This window comes from Macrotis lagotis, chromosome 4 (genome assembly GCF_037893015.1).
Source record: "Macrotis lagotis isolate mMagLag1 chromosome 4, bilby.v1.9.chrom.fasta, whole genome shotgun sequence".
In the NCBI taxonomy this organism is placed as follows: Eukaryota; Metazoa; Chordata; class Mammalia; order Peramelemorphia; family Peramelidae; genus Macrotis; species Macrotis lagotis.
Genome location: NC_133661.1, coordinates 131,426,479 through 131,448,996, shown reverse-complemented (window position 1 = coordinate 131,448,996; position 22,518 = coordinate 131,426,479). Strand labels below are relative to the sequence as shown.

Here is a 22,518-nt window from a genome sequence, read left to right as displayed (position 1 = left end):
TGTGGTCTCCATGCCCTGGAGTGAAACTCTATTCACCCCACCCTAGTTACAAACAGGTCCATTTTACATAATAATGAAAACTGCATTGGTTTCAATAAGATTGATAGCAGGGCAAAACTATGTGACAAAATTTGGCTTAAAATCCAACTCTACTGGTTTGCAAATAAATGCTTGAATTTTGACCCTCCTCCCAAATGATCCTAATGCTTTGGCAATAAAAACATAAATTGATTTCACTTGATAAATCACTTTAACATGGTCAAGATGATCAACCTGACTTTGAAAGTTAATGCCTACCATGCCTAGCCTAAAGTTTGAGCTAGAAGGTTTTATCATAATCTTTTGCTGTGAACATAAAATGGATCCTCTCCATTAATAGGATCCACTATTACAGGATTTAGTATAAATCAGATTCATTTTGGACCCTAACTAGATGAATCTAAGCAGTTGAATTTATTACACTTTCCCTTATATTAGGGCAGTTAGATGGTGAAGTGGATAGAGCACTGGCTTGAAATCAGGAAGACTCATCTTCCTGAGTTAAAATCTTAGACATTTACCATCTCTGTGACCATGGGCAAGTTATTTAACCCTGTCTGCCTCAATCATTCATCTATAACATGAACCAGACAAGGAAGGGCAAACCACTTGCAGTTTCTTGGCCAAGAAAACTCCAAATAGGATCAAGAAGAATAGAATAGGATACCCAGAAATGACTATACAACAACAACATCCTGTTATATCAAAGTCTTGTAGCAAAACCAAGATGTAACCTTATAGTCACTTTCCTACTTTCCTGTGCATTATATCTTCATATATATATATATATATATATATATATATATATATATATATATAATTATAATATACATTAGGTTTTTGTAAGGCAATGAGGTTAAGTGACTTGCCCAAGGCCACACAGCTAAGTAATTATTAAGAGTCTGAGGCCAGATTTGAACTCAGCTACTCCTAACTCCAGGGCCCATGCTCTATCCACTGCACCATCTAGCTGCTCGATCTTCATTTATATTTTTTAAAAATGACAAGAGCTTCCCTTTGTCTAAATGCCCTAAGTGCTTTGAGCTCCTTGGGAAGAAATAGGTCTAGAAAAAAGCATCTTTGTCTAAGAAGGGGTTAACAGATTGATGATAAAGCAAGAAGAAAGTTAATAGTTTAAGATGATAGTTCTTGATAGGTGTCATCCTTGCAACCTGGAAGCCATTGAGATTCCCATTTAAAAATACAATAGAAAACAGATAATGTAGGTTTTCTAAGTTAATATGAGGACACAGGGATTCTTATGTATGGTTTTGTGGCTCCTAATTCTGTTTAGGACTCCCAAGGCCATTTGAGTTCAACTGATTCAATCCTTTCATTTCACTGAGAATGAACCTGGTTCGAGGAAATTAAGTAACTTTTCCAGTATTTAATAGGCTGTATCAAAAGTAAGATCTGAATTCCAGGACTCTAACTCCAGAGTCAGTTTTCTTTCCAGTGAATCAAACTTCTGAAGTAGACACAAATTTAGAATTATAATGGAAAAGAACAGAGAAGAAGAGGTAAAACGGCAACAAAATAAATAAATAAATAAATAAAAGATCATACCATTCCTCCTTAGCATTATGCTCATAAATAAATCAGAGGATGAGATGCCTCTAAATACATCTCTACCCTAATTTGGCTTAGCATGGAAGAGGTTCTCACAGACACATTCTTTCTTCATGCAGAACCTACATCTGTTTATATCCCCATCTGGTCAGGTTCTCTTCATTTTTTTTCAAGTTTTTGCAAGGCAATGGGGTTAAGTGGCTTGACCAAGGCCACATAGTTAGGTAATTATTAAGTGTCTGAGGCTGGGTTTGAACTTAGGTACTCCTGACTCCAGGGCCAGTGCTCTATCCACTGCGCCACCTAGCCACCCCTCTCTTGATTTTTTTTTAAGCTGAATTGATGAATCGGGGAAAGAGCAATATAGATTTTCCTGTCATTACCTGGAAAAGGGCAAAAGTAAGTAAATAAGTAACTAGGTGGCAATAGGCCAGATTACCACCTGTGGTCATCATGTCTTTGGTCACCCAGAAAAAAGAGAGAGTCTCTTCTTAACCAAGTGGTCAACAGACCTGAACACTGGAACTTCAAGCTTCCTTATCCTGAAGCAAAAAAGGTTTTCTTTGTGCATTTCTTCCTCTTTCTTTCAAATAGCCCTTGAAGTTATTTTTAAGTTTCAGGGTTTTGCTTATTATTGTTACTGCTGACTTTTACTAAAGTAAAAAGATTGGAATGCAAATAACCAATGTGTTCCTTTCCCTGGAATGAAGGATACTAATCTTAAGCTTGAAAGAAATCAAAATGCCTAAGAAAATGATAGAGAGGCAACTTAAAAAGAAGATAGGTTTTTTTATTTTCATAATTTACCAATCCCTTCTTTTAAAGTGCTTTTTGAAAATCATTCTTCCCAAGAATGAAGCAGGAAGTCATTTACTTAATTGAATGTTTTCTCCAATGCACGCTTGTATGACTTGCTAGTTCAAGATGGAGTTGGTCATTAGGTTAGCTTTTATCTGCTGAACTCCACAAATGAATATCTCACCAGACCCAGGACTGTGAAAGTGGGACTGAAGCACAATGATTTGTTTAAAAATGTAACCATGGCCACTCTAGAGAAGAATTTTAGTATTAATAAGAACTCAACATTTATTTATTGTATCATTGTTAAGAAATATTCTAAGGGTTCAATATTACCTTAGGAATCAGCTATAAAACCCTCTTTTGGACATGGTCTCTTCTCATCTTGATAGTCTTTACTTCTCTCTACATAGCCTAAGATGCAGCTACACAGGTCTCCTAACTCCTCCTCTTACACAAAACCCCCATCTCTTAACTTCACATATTTGCACTCTCACCCAGATCTAGAATACTTTCATCCTTTGCCTTTGACTTCTAGATCTTTTGGTTTGCTTTAAGGTTCAACTCAAATCCAGTCTTCTTCAATAGGCCTTTTCTAACTTCCCTCCCAAAACATCTTTGATTTATATAGCTTTTGTCGGTATTTGCATATTTTCTCCCCCATTAGAAAGTGATTCCTGGAGAGCAAGAACAGTATTTTTGCTTTCTGCTGTTGTTATTTTCCACAATGCTTAGGAGAGTGTGTATGACATAGCAAATGCTAAAGTACTGCTCCTTTCTGACTGGACCAAGAATTTTCACAAGGGAAGAATGAAAAGAATGCTGGGCTTGGAGTAAGGTAGAACTCCATTATAATCCTGCCTCTGAAATGTTCCAACTGGGAGAGTATTGGCAGTTCACTTAACTTCTCTGCTTCAGTTTCTTCAACTATAAATGAAGAAAATACCATCACCTACTTCCCAGACTTGCTGTCAGAATCAAATGAGATAATATTTGTAAAGTGCTTAAGCCAGTGCCTGGAATATAATAGGTGATACAGAAATGCTAATTGTCATTTATCTGATGTCTATTAGCTATGAAGTATTTGTACTACTATTTGAACCTTGGTCTTCTCTGCTCCACAAGCACCTCCCTAGGAAACATTTACTAAGTCATAAACTGGTTTGTCACCGTGTGCATGGACAATGTTCTCACACTGGGAATTCCTAATTCTGAGGAAATTTTATAACTTTGTAGTATCATACATACATACATATATACATAATATATGTATATATATGTAATATATGTACATATATATATATATGTTACTTGATAAAGGCATCAACAGTAGGTAGAAAAGAAGTGATGATTTACAATGAGATTTATTTTGGTTTGTTCAAAAAACCACCTCACTCTTCACTCATTAAAAAAATATGTCAGAAAACTATACATTTCTCAACATACTGATTTCCTGTACTGTATAGTCTACTGACAACCTACACAATATAGCCTATTTTTCTGAGTTAAAGAAAAAATAAAAATATAGAATAAAGAAAATTAAAAAAAAAAGAAAAAATGGACAAAATGAGATTTTGTCCTAGAAGGCAAGAGAAGTTTCCACTTAGTTTCCATCATTTGCTTCCCTCTTTCCAAAGTAATTTGGGATATCCCACTTTTAGGATAGAGCTTTGATCCAAAATTAGATAGACAACATGTGGTGGCACTCAACACTTGTCTATACAGTGTGAAATGTGGACTGAGAAACCTGATGTGTTAGGAAGCAGTTTTACATATGCTATCTGAGCAAACTCACCCACATGGAAAGGGTGGATTAAGATTTCTACTACAGCCTTTCTTCAGATACCTTGTAAAAAAACTCAACATAAATTCTGATGCATTTCCATTGGGCCAGTCCTGCTACATGAATGGAAAGTGTTAGAGTCCTAAAAAGAAAGTTATATCTGAAGTTAGTTCTGTAATGCAAAGCATGTCATTAGATAACCCATTTAAGTGGCAAAGATTCTTTGAAGGGGAACTTGAAAATGTGTGATGTCTGCCTTGAATCTTGGAAATCAGTCCTAATAAGACCTAACTTGTACACCATGACATATCCCCAAGGCAATCAGGTTCTCTGAAGAGCAACATGTTCTCTTAAAGACAAACAAACAATCAAACAAGCAAAAATAGTGCAGAGTGAATGCTGTGAGTATGGCAGAATTTCAAAGCTACCATCTGTGGGTAGTTTTGTAGAATCTCTCAGATTGAGGTACTCTAAGCAAGAAAGCCATCAATGAGAGCAGTCAATCAATGACTTAGTACATATACTACCTGTGTCCACACATCTAGAAAAGACTTTTACAATAAACATCATTGCTTATTTTCTCAAATCCAAGGACTCTTTCTACTTGGGACCATCACTGTGAGCTATTTTTTTAAGAAAAAAAGCATGAAGTTTCACTATCTGTGAATTAAGTGGCAGATTGGGATAGCAGTGATTGAATCTTCAATCCAGCTCTGCTCCCATCATGTAGGGTTTTCTGCTCTACAGTACTAATTCCAGTTAAATAATAAAGACGATTGAGAAGCCCTGCAAAAAAATATACAATGATACATAAATGCTAAATAGTGCCACCAAGGAAGATGGATCCTTTGTTTTAAGTTAGTCAAATTCCATTTTCCCAAATACAATAAGCTTTTCAATTCACAATCCTTATCTCATTAATTAGACTTTTGCATAATAAAAGCCATGTGAGTCTAGTGTTACCTTACTGCCTATATTTAGAAAATTTTCCTCTTTGGATATGAAATTTTTATACTAGTATGCATAAGATTATGCTTGCTACTCTATTTTAAAGCTTATACAATCAGAGAATAGTTTTCCAAATTAAATCTTCCCTTTTTCAAGCAATTATTTTTCCCTCCTGGGCTGAAGTTGGAAGGACAGAGTGAGAATAGGCAAGGGAGACAAGTAAAGAAGGAAAAGGTAGATTAGTATTTTTCCTAGATCCTTTTCTAAAACCAAGTTATATACATTCCTTTGAACACTTTGCAATAATCCTTAATTGGAAAATGTACTCTCAGAGTTGTTCTAATCATGCCAACCACGCTTGTGCAGAAATAGATGAAAAATAATCATTTCCACTATAATTTCAAGGTTATTTGAAAAATTCTGAAAAAAAAGAACAATTGATGAGCTCATAGATCATCTGCTCTTTAGCTTCTACAGCTATCTTGTGAATTATAGCAATATCTATTCTTGAGGTCAGTGAGTGACTCATCAGGTGATTTGGGGTCAAGTCTTTATACACAGTCCCAAAGTTGCAGTATCCTCATCCTTTAAAGTAGACCTAATAATAGGTACCAACAGTTTTAACTCAAGGACCTGTGGTAGAAAAGCCTGCAGGATTCTTTGTGGTACTTTTAGAGTTCCCCCTCTATTTATGTGGAGGGAGTAATTTTCATTTTCTCTAAGTCTTCATCTCATGGGATAAAGGGCTTTCAGAAAATTCCTGATGAATGCAGAGAGGGGGTCCCTCTCTAACTGTAACCCTTTAACTTACTCTTCCACTTAGAAATTCCAGTAAAGAGTACAGGAAGGCAAAGAAAAGAGACAGTATGATAGCAGAATTAGTTTGGACACAGGTGAGACTTGAAGAACTATCCATTAAGTGAGATCCTTTAGTTGGTAGCCTTTTTCCTAAGTTGAAACTTGTCAAGAAAATTTTCATCTGTGAAATGGAAAAGAATAGCATTGTCAACACAAAGATACTGATCTATGAATGCAAGAATGATCTAGGCATGACAACCTGAGGATGAATCAAGTTAATTTCTACAACTATTCTTAGCAAGGAAACTGCAATGACATCCAACATTCTGGGGATATATTAAGATTGCCTTTCCTCAGTGGCTATCCCACTTTCTATATACAATATAAAGATGTGAGACAGTAGTCCTATGTGTCATGAAACACTACATTATTTGAAGAAGAGAGGTTGAGGATCATCTGGATAGTGAAGTAGCAGTTGTGAAGTAGCTCCAATAGGCTGAAACCCCTTACAAAAAAGGAGAAAGCAGAATTCAATACAATTCAATAGCATTTCTTAATCATCTACTCTGAAGTTTTGCCATTAGATGGTTTCCGGGAGACCTTCTGTGTCTAAATCTCTGTTCCCTACATGCTGAGCACTAAACTAGGTTTCTGGTGAACTAAAGCAAAAATTCAAGCTTACACTTCCAGGGTACTTACATGTAAGGAAGAAGAGGAAAGAAATGTGCACATAGATAACAAAATAATAAGTAACTTGGAGGGGGAAGGTACTAAAAATCTCAGGAGAATTTGGAGAAATGAATTATAATATACAGGGTGTAAAAGGAACATCTTAAGGTGACATGAATTGAAAATGATGAGATCAATTTATCACAGAGCAACAGAGGCTAACTGATCCTGTTGTATTCATATCCACACAACAAAATGAGAATTTGCAGAAGGATGTTGGGGGAAGGGAAATGCCCTGTTGTTACCTAATAGAAAACATAGACAAGAGCAGGATGGACAAGCAGGCATGAGTTGACATCCAGATGCCTAGACATTCATATCTATAAGATGACAGATGAATCAGAGTATTATTGGGGCTTATGGTTCTTATAGAACAGTATAAGATCACAAGAAATATAGGCAAAGTCCTAACTGTTCTCTGTTCTCTTTAAATGTTTTAGCAGCACAAATAGGATCTCAGATTCTTAAATGAAGTTTTAAACCCAGAAACCATCACTAAAGAGGTTTAGTCAACAAAAGTAAAGGGAAGATGATGAAGAAGAGGGGGAAGGGCACATACACACTCACATTTGTTTATCTGCATCCATTCAGAGAATAAGGATTGTGTCAGGCTGTGTTGTTTTCCACTTTATAACATGTTCACTGCTTGTTGATAGGAAGGGATGAATGGGGTTTTTGTTAAGTCAAAGAAAACACTTATGACAATTTATGATACCTCAGAAGGTAAAATAATCATCACATGAAAAAAGATTTTCAGTAATTTGAGAAACAGCTCTGTACGTTTCTATAGCTTTTCTAGCTAGGATTTTGGCTACTATTTTCTCGGCCACAAAGAACTTCCCTTCTTAGAAGGGATAAGACTTAAGTACAAAAAGGAGGGGAAAGCAAAAAAACGAGAGGTAGATTGAGATTGTGGATACAACAGTGTTTGTAGAGACAGGAAGAGCTGAGTTCATAAATGTCACCTCAGTCATTGACTAGCACAATCATTCAGCTCACATGAACCTCAGTTTCCTTAAATATTAAACCAGGATAATGCTTCTTCACCAGATTGTGACTGAAATGAGATAATATGTATAATGTGCTATGTAGTTGTGAGGCAGCATTATTATGAAGTTGGATGACTAAAAATGATCACCAAACAGCAGAATTAGAAATAACTTTGGTATTTCTATTGAGATTTCCCTTGAGTGAAACTTACTGTTTTAGTCCCAAGTGGTCACCAGATGGTCACAAATCCTGCCATAAATTTTAATTACAATTTTGATTGCAGTCGGTTTAGTACTTTGAAAACATCTTCCTCTTTAAATTCTAACATACCCAAATGAATGCTGTACTCAGAATGTGCCTAGCTAGGGACAGTCCTTAGGGGAATCTCTGAGTACCTGGATCCAATTTTCCCTTTTAAAGTAGAAATCAGAACATATTTCTTTTCCTTCTTTTTTTCTAAATATGACCTCTTTTGATAAAAAAAATTAATCATCATGAAATAGATTGACTTAGGACAGCTGATGCAAATTACTAATATAGGTTTTGCTAATAGTAAGGGACAAGAAGCCTATTTGGAATATATTCATTGGTTAGGATGCATCATGCATTAACTCTTCTTCAAAATCATTGGAAATCAGGTTGAGATGAATGAAAGTGAGAGATATGAAAATGTTGGAATCATTGAAAATCACTATTTCAGGAGCCTTTCTACCAAGTCCACAGAGAAATAAGTACTTAGGTCATAGAAATAACCTGCAGAGATATTTCTTGAAGCACTGTTCTGAGCTACACAATGGTTTCAGGGCAAGATGTAGTTTGAAAAATAACAGATTGCAATTCTTTGACAGAGTCAAAGAACTTTGGAATGATGGCTCTTGGATAGGAATCGGCTTACAAAATACCATATATATCTGTGTATCTAGAGGGGAGTTTTCAAGTGCTATGCTGCTTCTTCTGCTTGCTCTTTCTTTCAATGTAATCATTTTCTCAGGCCTCTCAACTAGAGCAAGGTAGGTAGGAAATAATCCATAAAACAGGGATTATTAACCTGGGGTCAGAAACTTGATTTAAAAGAAATTAACAAGTATTGCAATGTAATTGATTTGTCATGTAATTTTATGTAATTTCTATGCAATTTTAATTAAAAAATATTTTATTTATATTAATTTATTTTTGGTATTGAAAATACTATTCTATTTGCCAGGCATGATAATTCTTGATGCAAACAAGTCTGAGACTAGTGGATCTCTTGAGCTTGGGAGTTTTGAGCTGAGAGGGCTATAGAGATGATGGGTCCTCACTAATCTCAGCATCAATGTGGCCAGTCCCCAAAAAAGGGAAGGTCATCAGGTTACCTAGGGAAGGGAAGAACTATTATTCCCAGTGAAGAACATGGCAGGCCAAATCTTCTGGGCCAGTATGTGAGTCGAGACAAAACATTTTAATAAGCAAATGAAGGGTTTCAACAAAGGGATTCATGACACAAAAAAGGTTTTAAAAAAACCTTACATATCTTTAACATATGAAAATGAACAATCTCCTCAAAACAATGGAAAGCCTATATACCAGGCTAATTAATTCACATGAAGCAAACAATGAGACATTACAATCAGACTACCTCCTAGAGGCTTCAGACCCAACCATATATAGGGACCTCCTGGGGTATAGAGTTCAAGGCATTTTTCCCCACTTTCTTTAGTATATGCCTGTCCTTGGAACAGTTATCCCTAAATATTAATATTAATTATATAATAATTAATATTTATACATCTTGTTTACTATGTCAGAAACTATGCTGTGCTTTAAAATTATTAGTCCATTTGATCCTCACAACAATTCTGGGTGCTATTATTATATCCATTTTACAGTTGGAAAAACTGAGGCCAGTAGAGGTTAAGGGATTTGCCCAATCTTACAGCGTCTGAGGCCAGTTTGAGCGCAGGTCTTCCTGAATCTAGGTTGAGAATTCTATCTTCTGATCTACCTAACTGCCCTTAATTGCTAAGTAAACAATACTAAGTAAGAATGGATTTCCGTTCCATAAATCTCTGGGTCTGGAGTAGGGAGAGCTTGTGAGGTAGCATTTTTATAGACTTCCCTCCCCTCAGTGGAGAAGTGTGTGGCATCCTGCATACACTTTCAGATGTGGTTAATAAAATAATTTATTTTTCTTAATTGCTTTTCTTTGATGTGAGGGAGATTTATTTTGGGGGTTGGAGAGTAGAATTGTGAAATGGTTATGATATGTGTGTGAGTTTTTACTAAAGTAGTCCTACTTTCAATTTATTTATTCTATTACAAACTAAAATTCTTTATCCTAACATCTATTCTTTTTTTATTAATATTTTATTTTATTTTTCTAGTTACAGGATTTGATAGTTTTTTCAACACTTATCCATTTGCAAATTTATAAGTTACATATTTTTGTACCACCCTCCCTTCCCTCCCTCCTTGGCAGTGAACAATCTGGTAAAAGTTGTACATGTACATTTGCATTTAATATATTTACAAATTAGTCATTTTGTGTAAGAGAAATTAGGACTAAGGGGAAAGAAAGAATGTCCCAAGATAGGAAGGAAAAACATAAGAGAAATTTGTTAAAAAGTGAATATGGCATACAATCAGATTCTGTGGTGTTTTCCCCCGCTCTGGATGTGGATGGCTTTGTCATAGTATTTCTTAAAGTATATTATTAAAAAAGGAGGGGGTACTTTTCAAACCTTAAATAAAGGAAATTAAGATTTTATAGTTCTATAACTTGAGCTCCTGCTATCTACTAGATATTCACTGGGTTAAGCACTTGAGGGCACAAGGATGAAAAACAACCCAATCTTTACCTTCATGATGAAATGTATCAGAGATTAATGAGAAGGTCCACAGAAGCACTTGGTACTTAGCTCTCACTTTTAAAACCTTAGTTTTACATGACTGAACTAAACTTTGCATTTAGAGGAATCTATATAATCTACTAACCTAAATATTAGGTCTCTGTTTTTAACTTTATCACTATCTTAGGCAAAAAAATAAACAAATAATTGGTCTAAGAAAGCTTTTCCTATTCTAGAAAAATCACAGGATGATATTATCCTTTAAACCATCCCATCTCACAGACCTATTATAAGAAGCAATTGACCAAGGCAAACTAAAATGAAGGAGTGAGACAAGGAGGAAATGCAGATCATTCTTGTTACTGTGGATTGGTTTTGATCACCCCCAACAGGAGGGTGACCTCCTCCAGCATAAATGCCAGACAGTAACATACCAAAGCCATCCTGCCTAGTATTCAGGGTTAAGCCAGTGTTGCATCAACAGTCCCTTTTGCACCAGACCTGCCCCACTCAGATACAATTGAGAGAATTCAAAGTTCCAAATATTGCTGTCAGCACTCTATGAGCCCAACCCACTTCCTCTGCTTTCCCTCCTTGGCCTGTAATACAGAATGAGAATGACGCCAACCATTTCTTTACCTTAATAGCCAGCAAACTATAAGACTATTTTCTTTGGAACCCCAGTGAGAGACAAGGTGCACACAGGCACACGAAAAGAGCACTTTGTCCATGTTCTTTGCAACATGACACCTATTTATCTGAAATCTAATCTAAGAGAATACAATTCCTGAATAAGTGACACCATTTATAAAGAAAGGTAGCTGTTTTGTGTGTAAAGCAAATAGAAAGGAATCCTCTCATTCAAGTTTCTTTTGCTGCATGTTCTAATGTTCTTTTTTTAATAAAATAAAATGAGAAAGCATGGGTAACATTGGAAATCCAGCAACTGGCAGTTTAGGGCTGAGCAGAGCCAGTTCAATGCTGCTTCACATTAAAAATGAAGTTCAGGTGATAAGTGAAAGATGCTTAGCAATGTCAACTCTGTTGGGTCTCAATACCATCCCTTTGAGAAAGGAAATAAGGTAAAAATGAAAGAATGAGTACTTTTATTCTTTTCACTTTCAGGAAAGAAAAACAAGTCAGCAAAGCTGTATACCAAGCTGTCATTCTGGGAACACTTTCCAGAAACAAACTTTTTTCCACACTTTTCTTAATTAAGCAATTTTAAAACTTGTGATAATTTCATGTTTTACTGGAGTTATATAGTGTTTATAAATTTGTTACAAATTTGTCACTCAAAGTACCCATGTATTGATATTTTTAAAGAATTAAATTATCTTTTTAGCTACCATATTAATTTTGATGATGACCAGGAAAAATTGATTTTTTGGGGGGTTATGTAGTCCTAGGTTTTGCATGCAAAAATCATTTCAATGTGATGCTTCTTTATCAGATGGAGAGGTATCACAGGCATGTCAAATGGCAAGTCTATTAAAATGCATTTGGACCTAATAGTAACAAGTCTGATTTCCCTAACCCACATGTGAATATTAGTCTCATAATTTTATAGTCATTTTTCTCTCTCCTTTTTCTTTTTTTTTTCTTTTTAACACTAAAGAGGCTAATGCTCAACTCCAACTAATAGAAATTGCTTGGGTATAGCTCTGTCAAGGACACTGAAATAGTCCTTTAAATTGTTCAATTAGGCAATATTAAAATGTATTTTTCTTATAAACCCCAATCATAGTTACCCTGGAAGTTCCAGGAGTTTTAATTTTTCTCTGCATATCCTTACCCAGGTTATCCCTCCATAACCTGAAAAACAAACACACCTTGCATTTACTAGCAACAAGGCTGCTCCAACAGAGTAAAACCTATATCAATGGGTTTTTTAAAAGCCTATCCAATCAGTGTGTACATAGTAACTATATTACTCAATGCACTCCCTATATTATGCCTTCTCTCCAAAAAGCTCAAGACGTAAGCAGATGTTGTGTCCTTGCATCTAGGTCAGTTCAAACTGTAGCTTTCCCAAGCAAAAGACCTAAGAAGACACAAATTAAATTGCATTCCCTGCTCTGCTCACAATGACTGTCAAACCCAGAGCTCCTCTCTTATGCCGAAATGATTATTTCACAACTGGTTGGGCAGCAATTTGAGTGACAAGGTGATGGAACATCTCTCCGACTGACTGATGGTTTGTCTGACACTGACTTCTAGTTTTAAAACAACAACAACAACAACAACAAAAACACCAAATGCCTAAATTAACAAAATTTCAGAAATGGGAGACATAATGGTTGGCAAGGTATCCAAATTAGCCTTATCTTAATCTTGCTGAGCCGGGCCAGCATGACTGATTATACTACTGCATTACCCTGGAAGGCCCTAGAGTCAGCCCAAAAGACGCTGCTTCTAGTCTTTTAGAATTGCTGGCAAAGATCCCCTGGCTTCTCAACATGCAGTGGTTCTCTTGGGTTTCAATCTCAGGGCTGGTTCTGCTAGAGGGGAAGAAAAACAAAGTCTTGCTTTCCAAAGTTACCTCTGAAATCTCAAGTTAACTTCCTGCCTTGGAGTTGTATAGCAAGAAAACATTGCAGCTTGAGAACTGGAGATTCTACTAGGGTCAAGGGAGTAGCTAGGTTAAAAATATCTAATTTTCAGAATGTAGTGATAGTGAGATGAATTTTCTATCCCTCAGAAAAAAAGCATGAACATTTCAAGATTGTAAACAAGAAGAACCCTGCACCCCCTTCTGAAAGCAAATAGGCAATGCAGATCATTTTTGTGTCTTCTTCATAATGTTTAATGAGACAGTCATTTTCTCTATGTACATCTGAGAATAAGAGAGTTTGTCAGTATCTCAAATACTATGGCATATTGTATTTGTCATGCATCAGGTCTTTTATATTATTTCATCTTTGAATCACTCATGGAGACCAGAGAAATTGTATATGGAACCATTATTGGGATAACATAACCTAAATAAGTACCTTAGATGCCCCTAGAGTTAGGGATTTGTAGGTTTCCTAATGATAAAGTTATGAGGACTCAAAGCAATATGTCTTCTTATCCAGAACTTTATTTTTGTCTGTGCATGTATGTATTATCCACAGAACAACCTCACACAATAAATGAAACAGAAGGAAAAGTTGCATTTTCCCCTAAGTAACAGACCAGAAAACTTGTCAGTTACATAGTAGAGTGTGACCAGCAAACAGACAGTTAATTTGGTCAACTCTAGCAAGCAAATTCTTGGTTTTTGAGAACAGTGAATGAGGGAAGGAGTTAGGTAAAGAAAGTGGACAGAAGATCAGTGCGTTTCTAAGCATGATTTTTGAATGACCACTTAATCTCTCAGTGCCCAAGCAAACCCTTAGAATTAATGAGTTGTCATCTATATCACTGGGATAACTTTTGCATGCTGAAAGTTTCTTCTATTCTTGAAAAGAGGAAAGTTATCAGAAGAGACAGGGTGAGGCAGAGTCCTGTGCTCTTTATTCTATTATTCCCGGGGAATCAAAATAATTAAACATTTTAGTTGATTCCTGTTTTGGACCAAATCACTTAGTGGAAACTCAGTGGAAAGGGGTGTATTTGTGTGTGTGTGTGTGTGTGTGTGTGTGTGTGTGTGTGTGTGTGTCTGTGTGTGTGTGTGTAAAAGTTATATATAGTGCTTAACAGACACTTAACTGTACTTTTGACAAATATCATCTCATTTTACCCTCACAAGCTGGGAAGTAGGTGCTATTGCTATATCCATTTTATTATATCCAGATGAGGAAACTGAGGCAGACAAAGGTTAATTGAATTGCCCAGGGCTACATAGCTAAAAAGTTTCTGGGGTCACATTTGAACTCAGGTCTTGATTTTAGGTCCAGGGCTCTAATTTATATGACTTGGATGTTTTTAACAGCATATCATATTATGATATTAATACCTGTTATCTTACAACCAAAGGTGGTGGTCATCACCAAGGGCTAAAAATGCCTGAACATCCTCAAGTTGGTTATATTCTAACCTGGACGTGAATTGTCAACATGGTTTTTTTCTACTTTAAATCTAGCATGACTTTCTGTCACTTGCTGAGAATGGTATATTACTCCAGAGTTTGTGTTTGTCCTCTCTCCGCTTACTCATTGGTTGTTCTTTTTTCTGGATAAGACTCCAATCCCTGCTCCCCTCCCCTTAAGTCTCTTAGATGCAGCCTAAACTTAATGATATAATTTTCCTTAGTTGTGTTCAAGAGACTATTTGTTCTTGCCATGGATAAATAATGCATCGTACAGGGGATTTGAGTCAACTAGATCAATAGTTATACTGGTAGTAGGTTCTAATTCATTCATCTTTCTCCTATTACATAGAGATCTGATAAGTAATTATACAAGTTTTCTATGTTAATTCATGTAGTTATAGACAATCTACACATATATCTTCCATATACACACTGTATTTATTTGTGTCTGCATTTTAACATGCAATTATTGACTTAAATTCTTAGTAATTCTGTTAAATTTATGAGGGCATACAAAATGAATTACTTCCAGGTGTACCACCTAGGTATAACATACACTAGATAATGTGTGTGTATAAGAGTGTATTTTAATTATGGGAAAATCAAGGTATTTGGTGTTTATCATGATATGAATACCTAAATTGAACAAGAGTGTTTCAGGTTGAGCAGTTGGTTATTGCAGATACCATGGTATAGACATAACGTGCAAAATGATAGGATTAAGACTTTTCATTTCAGCTAAAGAAATAAGTTGAATAATAGAAATATTTGATTTTCAAGGGGTCTCGGGTACCCAAATACTACAACTCTTGTCAAGCTCATTTTAAGAAGCTCTTTGTAACTAGCAGACAATGACTTTCTGACCTAAGCCTCAGTGTAATTGTACTTCCCCAAATAACGAAATCTATTAGCTGTATTATTTTATAGACAATATGTAGCGGTTACCCATCTTGATCTAATGAAAGGGAACAATGAAATCCCTTGAGTTGACACTTTTCTATCACTGGAATGATAATATGAACTAGAAGAAATCCCCTCCAATTCTAGATTCATAATTGCTCAGTAAAGCTAAAAAAACTAGCAATTGATTCCTTTTTCTGGCCTTTGGCCAGGTTAAGGATTTTATACTGTGGTTACTTAGTCTTGTTAAGTCTACCTGATTGAATTCAGGTCCAAGAAGGCATCCCTCCAGAGCTAAGCTGAGGACAGGCAAAAAAGAGGGAGAAAGTGGGTATTTGACAGTGCTGAGTCATTTACAACAGGCAAGCGGTTTCCTCAGAAACACAGTGACATGCTTTTTAAGTATTAAAAATCTTTCTGGTGCAAATTAAAAGAGTGCTACATTTTGCGGTCTCTGACTACAATGTTGCAAGCACTCTGGAGTCGAAAGCAGATGGCAGTAGGAAATTCACCTCTAAGAATGGGCAGGCAACACAAAGTATAAAAACTTGAAGCTGCCCCTCAGGTACTTGTAACTTTATCTTAAACCGTTGAAGATGGCTCTTGGGGGCGGGGGGGGGGGGGGAGAGACTCAGGTATTGCATTTTTACTAGACCATTGAATTTCCAAACAATTGATGGAAGGTTAAGCATCTAGAGAAAATATGGAGCTATGTTAGTTGACTAGGAAGGGAAGTAAATGAGAGAGCAAACAGACATGTCTCTCTCTCTCTCTCTCTCTCTCTCTCTCTCTCTCTCTCTCTCTCTGTGTGTGTGTGTGTGTGTGTGTGTGTGTGTGTGTGTGTGTGTGTGTATGTGTAAGTATGCTTTTCTCTACATGTGGTCTCCGGCAGACAAGATAGAAACTGGAGAGGAAATGCTCCATCCCAGACTCTCCACCTAGTCTGGTCCCTCTGCCCCACTCTGAAACACACAGTCCCTCAGCTTTCTCTGCCCCTGCTGTTTTCTAAAGGTATCCAGCAGTTTGAGCTGCCCGGCATCTCCCCAACCATGGCAACCCTCTGCCTTCTCCTCTGCACCACTTGCTAACCTTAATGCTAAGCCGAGGTCATGCCCGCTAGCAGGCGAGCGCCCAGGCTCCCCCTTCCTAATTCTTCTCTGGGAAGTGGAGAGCCAGTTACCCAGGCAAGAGGTGGGGAGTGGGGCCGGCGGAGCGTAGTTGGCAAGAGAGACTCACCAGGTAAGCGCCCACCGTGCCCTGCGCCAGCATCAGGGCGCATTCGGACACCAGGAAGATCTTGATGTTGGAGAAGCAGGACACCTTCTTTTTCTTCTTCTTGTTCCTCTGCGCCTCATCCCCCTGCAGCTCGCCGCTCCTGCCCCCGTTGCCACCGCCGCCCGAAGAGCCGCTCGGCTTCTTCCCTTGCATCCTTCCTCCTCCTCCGCTGCCGCTTTCCCGCTCCCCCTCTATCTGGGTGCTGAGGCGGTGTGTGCGTGCGTATGATGGTGTGTGTGTGTGTGTGTGTGTGTGTGTGTGTGTGTGTGTGTGTGTGTCTCCGCCTAGAAGGCGAGCAGCAAACCCTACGCGCCTCTCTCTCTCTCTCTCTCTCTCTCTCTCTCTCTCGCTCGCTCGCTCTCGCTCTCTCGCTCTCCTCCCTCCCCCCCGGATCCGTTGGGGTGTTTAGAGGTTGAAGGCTGAATCTCCTCTCCTCCTCCCGCTGCCGCTGCGCTCGCCCCCTTCCTCTTCCTCCTCCTCCACCTCCTCCTCCTCCTTCTCTTCTCCTCCTCCAGCTCGGGCTGTGCCAATCACAGGGGCTGGGAGTGCGGCGGGAGCTCCCCACGCCGCCCGCCGCCGCCGCTGCCGCCGCCGCTGCCTCTCCTCCTGCGGGCCGCCGCCGCCGCCGCCGCCGCTTCTGGTACTGCCACTGCCATAACCAGTTCCGTTCTTTCCCCCTCTATTTATTTTCCCCTCCTTTCATCGGCTTACGGTCACTCCTTTCCCTCCTTCCCTCCTCCTCCTCCGTTCTCCGGAGCTCTCTCTCTCTCTCTCTCTCTCTCTCTCTCTCTCTCTCTCTCTCTCTCTCTCTCTCTCTCTCTCTCCCTCCCTCCCTCCCCCTTTCTTTTCTGCACCCCCCCCCAACTCCAAGCCGCCCCCCCCCCCAGGCTGGGTACTGCTTGGCCTCGCTTCTACCTCCCAATCTCTGTACCCCGCGGAGTCAGGCGCAACCAGCGCCTGGGGAAGGAGGGAGGCTCCGAGGGAATCGCGGCTGCCAGCTGGAGGCAAAGAGTGCCACAGGGTGCCGGGCCCCTGGGGCTAAGGGCGGTGCCGCTAAGGGGAAAAGGGAAGGTGCGCTGCACTGGCGGACGCCCAAGCTTCCACTTACTTTCCTGGACTAGGAATAGGGGTGGGAAGAAGGATAGGAAGAGGGCAACAGGGAAAGGGTGGTGGGTGCAGGGTAGAGATAAGGAATCTGGGCTGGGGAAAAGGGGTGGAGGTAGGGAGGAAGGCAGTGCCCACAAGAGGGTAGTAGTGGGAGTCGCGGTGTTTCAGAAAGAGGAAAGTAGCATGGGCACGGACCCGTCTGGGCCACCTCTTTTCCCCCAGTGCCCAGGAGAGAGGCGGGAGTGGTCTTCAGATTGTTCTCCTGTGCAAAGACAGTGATAGCAATGAGGAAAGAAAGAGAGAGCATCACTTCCTTCTGTCCCCTCCCCTCCCCTCCCTTCCCTTCCTTCCCCCTTGGGGCGCTCTGGCTCGGACTTCTAGGAGCTCACCAATCCCTGAGAGAAAGGGGAGGAAGGACCTGAAACGTGGGTGAAGTTAGATCCATTTGCTTGTTGCTGCTCTACCTGCAGTCCTTTCAGCCGTGGAAGCAGCAGCGACCAAGGGGACAGGTCGGTCTTCACTATCTTAACTACAAACGGGAAAGGATCTAAGAACAGAAACGACTCTGCCATCAGCCGAAGGAACCATTACCCCAAAGTTATAGTTGGATAACCATTACCTCGGGCTGCCTCACCACACTGTTGCTACTGGAGAACCCTGTGGCATGCTACTCTTATATAATGCTGAGAGCCAGCCAAGATTTGGGGGTCTCAAGATACGGATTATAAGATCTCAAATCCCAGAGACACTCCTTGGAAAAGCTGCATAAAAAAACAAGCATATTCCTAAAGGAGAGGAGCAGGGGTATTTAGCTCCCTTAACATGATTCTGAGACCAGTTATCCCTTGCAAATTCTGTCAACTCTTCTTACAAAAGCCCTCTCTCAATTGCTGGTTCTACCTGGGCATCCATGACAAAATCAACTTAATTTCTCTTTAGTGCCAGACCTGGGAAAGAGTGACTGGAATTTTGCCTTACCAGATTTCCCTACCCCTTCCACCCCTATTTACTGCCCACTCTCAAGTCTGGCGGAGCAAAAAGCTAGACATCCCATGGACACTTCCTCCTCTCCAATTTTCTACATACCCTGGAAGCAATTATTGTTAGATCTTGGTAGTGCCTATTCCTACTGTGTCTGCCCCTCCTTGTGGTGGCAGGTAACATTGTTGATGGGCAGCTTCCTCCCTTTCAAGAACATGAATGCCTAGTAAGTATTAGAGTACATGCCCTCTTCTTAGAAGACTCCTAAGTGAACTTACTTTGTCCTGATTTTGTCACCTCCTGCTGATATAGAGAATGCAAATTACCTCTGTCTTACTGACCCTACTCTTTATTGGTCTGCAAAAGAAGGGGGGGGGGGGCAGCTAGGTGGTGCAGTGGATAAAGCACTGATCTTGGATTCGGGAAGACAGGAATTCGAATCTAACAATTCACGTGCTATTCATGGCACCACCTCCTTGATTTAGTTATCTTTTTTGAAAATGAAAGACAAACATTAAAAGAAGGGAGCTAGGTTATTCAGTGGATAGAATGCAGGACTTGGAGTAAGAAAAACCTGAAATGGAATCCTGCCTCAGATATTGCCCAGCTATATGATTCTAGAAAAATCATTTAATGGGCGGCTAGATGGTTCAGTGGATAAAGCACCGGCCCTGGAGTCAGGAGTACCTGGGTTCAAATACGGTCTCAGACACTTAATGATTACCTAGCTGTGTGGCCTTGGGCAAGCCACTTAACCCCATTTGCATTGGGAAAAAAAAACCTAAAAAAAAAAGAAAAGAAAGTGATCAACTGTCACTTGTAGAAGCTCAATATATTTTTTTTAATTACAGGAAGAAATTTGAAAGCTGAAGAATTAGCTACATATAAACTTTCCTCAAAAGTACTTGACTCCAATAATATTATTGAAATTTATTGGGTGTAGTTACAGGACATAGACATAAAAAAAAACAATACTATAAGCAAATTAGAAGATCAAGGACTAGTCTACCTGTCAGATCTATGGAAAGGAGAACAGTTTATGAGTAAGGAAGAGTTGGAGAACATCACCAAAAACCAATTAGATGATTTTGATTACATTAAATTAAAAAGTTTTTGCACAGATAAAACCAATGTAATCAAGATCAAAAGAAATGTAGTAAATTGGGAAACAATCTTTACAACTAATGATTCTGACAAAGGACTCATTTCTAAAATATAGAGAACTGAGTCATATTTTTAAAACAAAAAGCCATTCCCCAATTGACAAATGGTCAAAGGATATGCAAAGGCAATTTACAGATGAGGAGATCAAAGTGATCCAGAGTCATATGAACAATTGCTCTAAATCATTAGAGAAATGCAAATTAAAGCTTCTCTGAGGTACCACCTCACACCACTCAGATTGGCCAATATGACCAGAAAGGAAAATGATCATTTTGGAATGGTTGTGGGAAATCTGGGACACTGTTACACTGTTGGTGGAGCTGTGAACTCATCCAGCCTTTCTGGAGAGCAATTTGGAACTATGCCCAAAGTTACAACAAAAATGTGCATACCCTTTGGTCCAGCAATATCACTGCTGTATCTATACCCTGAAGAGATGATGAAAAAAAGTAAAAACATCACTTGTACAAAAATATAGCAGCTCTGTTTGTGGTGGCAAAGATTTGAAAATCAAGTAAATGTCCTTCAGTTGGGGAATGGCTTAGCAAACTTTGGTATATATGTGTCATGGAACACTATTGTTTTATTAGAAACCAGGAGGGATGGGAATTCAGGGAAGCCTGGAGGGATTTGCATGAACTGATGCTGAGTGAGATGAGCAGAACCAGAAAAACACTGTACACCCTAACAGCAACATAGGGGCAATGATCAACCTTGATGGACTTGCTCATTCCATCAGTGCAACAATCAGGAACAATTTTGGGCTGTCTGCAAAGGAGAGTACCATCTGTATCCAGATAAGGAGCTGTGGAGTTTGAACAAAGTACAAGGACTATTCCCTTTAATTTAGAAAAAAAACCAAATAGCTTATTGTCTGATCTTGTTACATCTGAGAACTATGTTCTCTTTAAGGATATGATTTCTCTCTCATCACACCCAATTTGGATCAAGGTACAACATGGAAACCAAGTAAAAACTGACAGAGTGCTATCTGTGGGGTGGGGGTGAGGGGAGGGAAGCAAGATTGGGGGAAAATTTTAAAACTCAAATAATATCTTTAATAAAAATAAATTTAAAAAAAGAAATTTATTGGGTGTAAATGGGGAGGGGTATGGGAAATGGGAGTATGATTATGGATTATAACCATTACATAAAAATTATAAAATAATATGCAGTATAGCCATTTGTTTTCTAAGAGGCCCAGACCACTTTACAGACATGATCTTATTCAAGTTCACAACATCCCTTTGAAAGACCAAATCTCCATAACTTCTTTATTTAAATGTTATCCCTGGAACTTAATGAGGTAAAAAAATAATTTTTTATGGAAATATTACCCTTTTCCATTATCTCCAATTGCCATCAATGATACCATCAATCCTCTCCCAGTCCCCCCCCCACATTTATGATTTTGGAATCATGATTTATTGACTCTTCTTTACATTGCACCCCAAAATACAAGTCCTCCCTCTCCTTCCTTACCTTGTATTTTTTTTTTGGTATCTTTAGGAAACTAGGTGGCACAGTGGCTCAAATGCTGGACCCAAGAGTCAGAAAGATCTAAATTCAAATTTGGGCTTATAAATTTACAAGATATGTGACCCTGTGCAACTCATATGACCTTGTCTGCTTCAATTTTATTAATTGTAAAATAGGAGTAATAAAAGTACCTAGGTCACAGGTAGGTTCTTGTTAGGATCAAATAAGATATTTGTAAAACAGCATACAGGACCTGGCATAGTGCTTATTCCCTTCCACCACCACCCCATCCTCTTTCTCTTCATTTCTACAGCCATTATATGATTAATAATTATCATTCATACATTCCCCACTTATTTGACCAGCTCTCATTTATGCCCTAGTGAATATGAACTGTTATTCTCAGTTATTTCTTTTCCCTTAGTTGCTGGATAATTGTCCCATTATATTCCCAAAACATTGGTTTTGTATTTAAGCACATTGCATTTTACTTCCATAATTGTGTTTTGGTTTAGGTGAAACAATATTATGGAGGGCTATTCATTTCATAGCAATAATGTTAAAAATGAAAAATATATTCCTGGTAAGCTTGGTAGCTATAAAGATTTAAATCAATCTTTACAATTATCTGTGACTATACATTGGTACTGTGCTGGGCAGAGTAAAAAGAGTTAATTCAGATTTGGGTAGATCTGGTTCTTATAGAGAGACTAGAATTATTTGGCTTATTAGAAGCAGAATTGGTAGTAGTTGATGGGGGGAGCTGAGAGAAGGACAAAGTAAAGATTTCAAAGACTTCCTAGAAGGAAGTTATGAATGTAGGTGATTAGCCAGAAATTCCCTAATCTCTATTTAAGATCTGGTTGGAAATGACAACTCCCTGATGAGTCTGGATATAATTTTCAAAGGAAGAACATCATTTAGTGTCCACAGGAAGGTGAAAGTATTCATCTCCTTAGAGAAAATGGAGAAGTGTCTGACTCCTAGGGCAATCTGTGGAGGCAAATATGGTGGAGGATTAGAGATATGAGCCTGACAATAGCTGTGTTGGAAATCTTCCTCTGACAAATTATGTGACCTTAGGCAAATTACTTAACCTCTCTGAGCAACAATTT

The 22,518-nt window shown here is 38.6% G+C and overlaps 1 protein-coding gene across 2 annotated transcripts in view; it reads right to left on the bottom strand.

Moving 5' to 3' along the window:
• The window catches only part of SLCO3A1 (solute carrier organic anion transporter family member 3A1), a 361,805-nt gene extending 344,678 nt beyond the window's left edge, over window positions 1-17,127 (bottom strand). For both annotated transcript variants that reach the window (XM_074234149.1, XM_074234148.1), the window contains exon 1: window positions 16,634-17,127. In XM_074234149.1, coding sequence (XP_074090250.1) covers window positions 16,634-16,825 — 192 coding nt within the window. In that variant the 5' untranslated portion in view covers window positions 16,826-17,127. The remainder of the gene's footprint in view (window positions 1-16,633) is intronic.
• Between the last annotated feature and the right edge of the window lie 5,391 nt (window positions 17,128-22,518).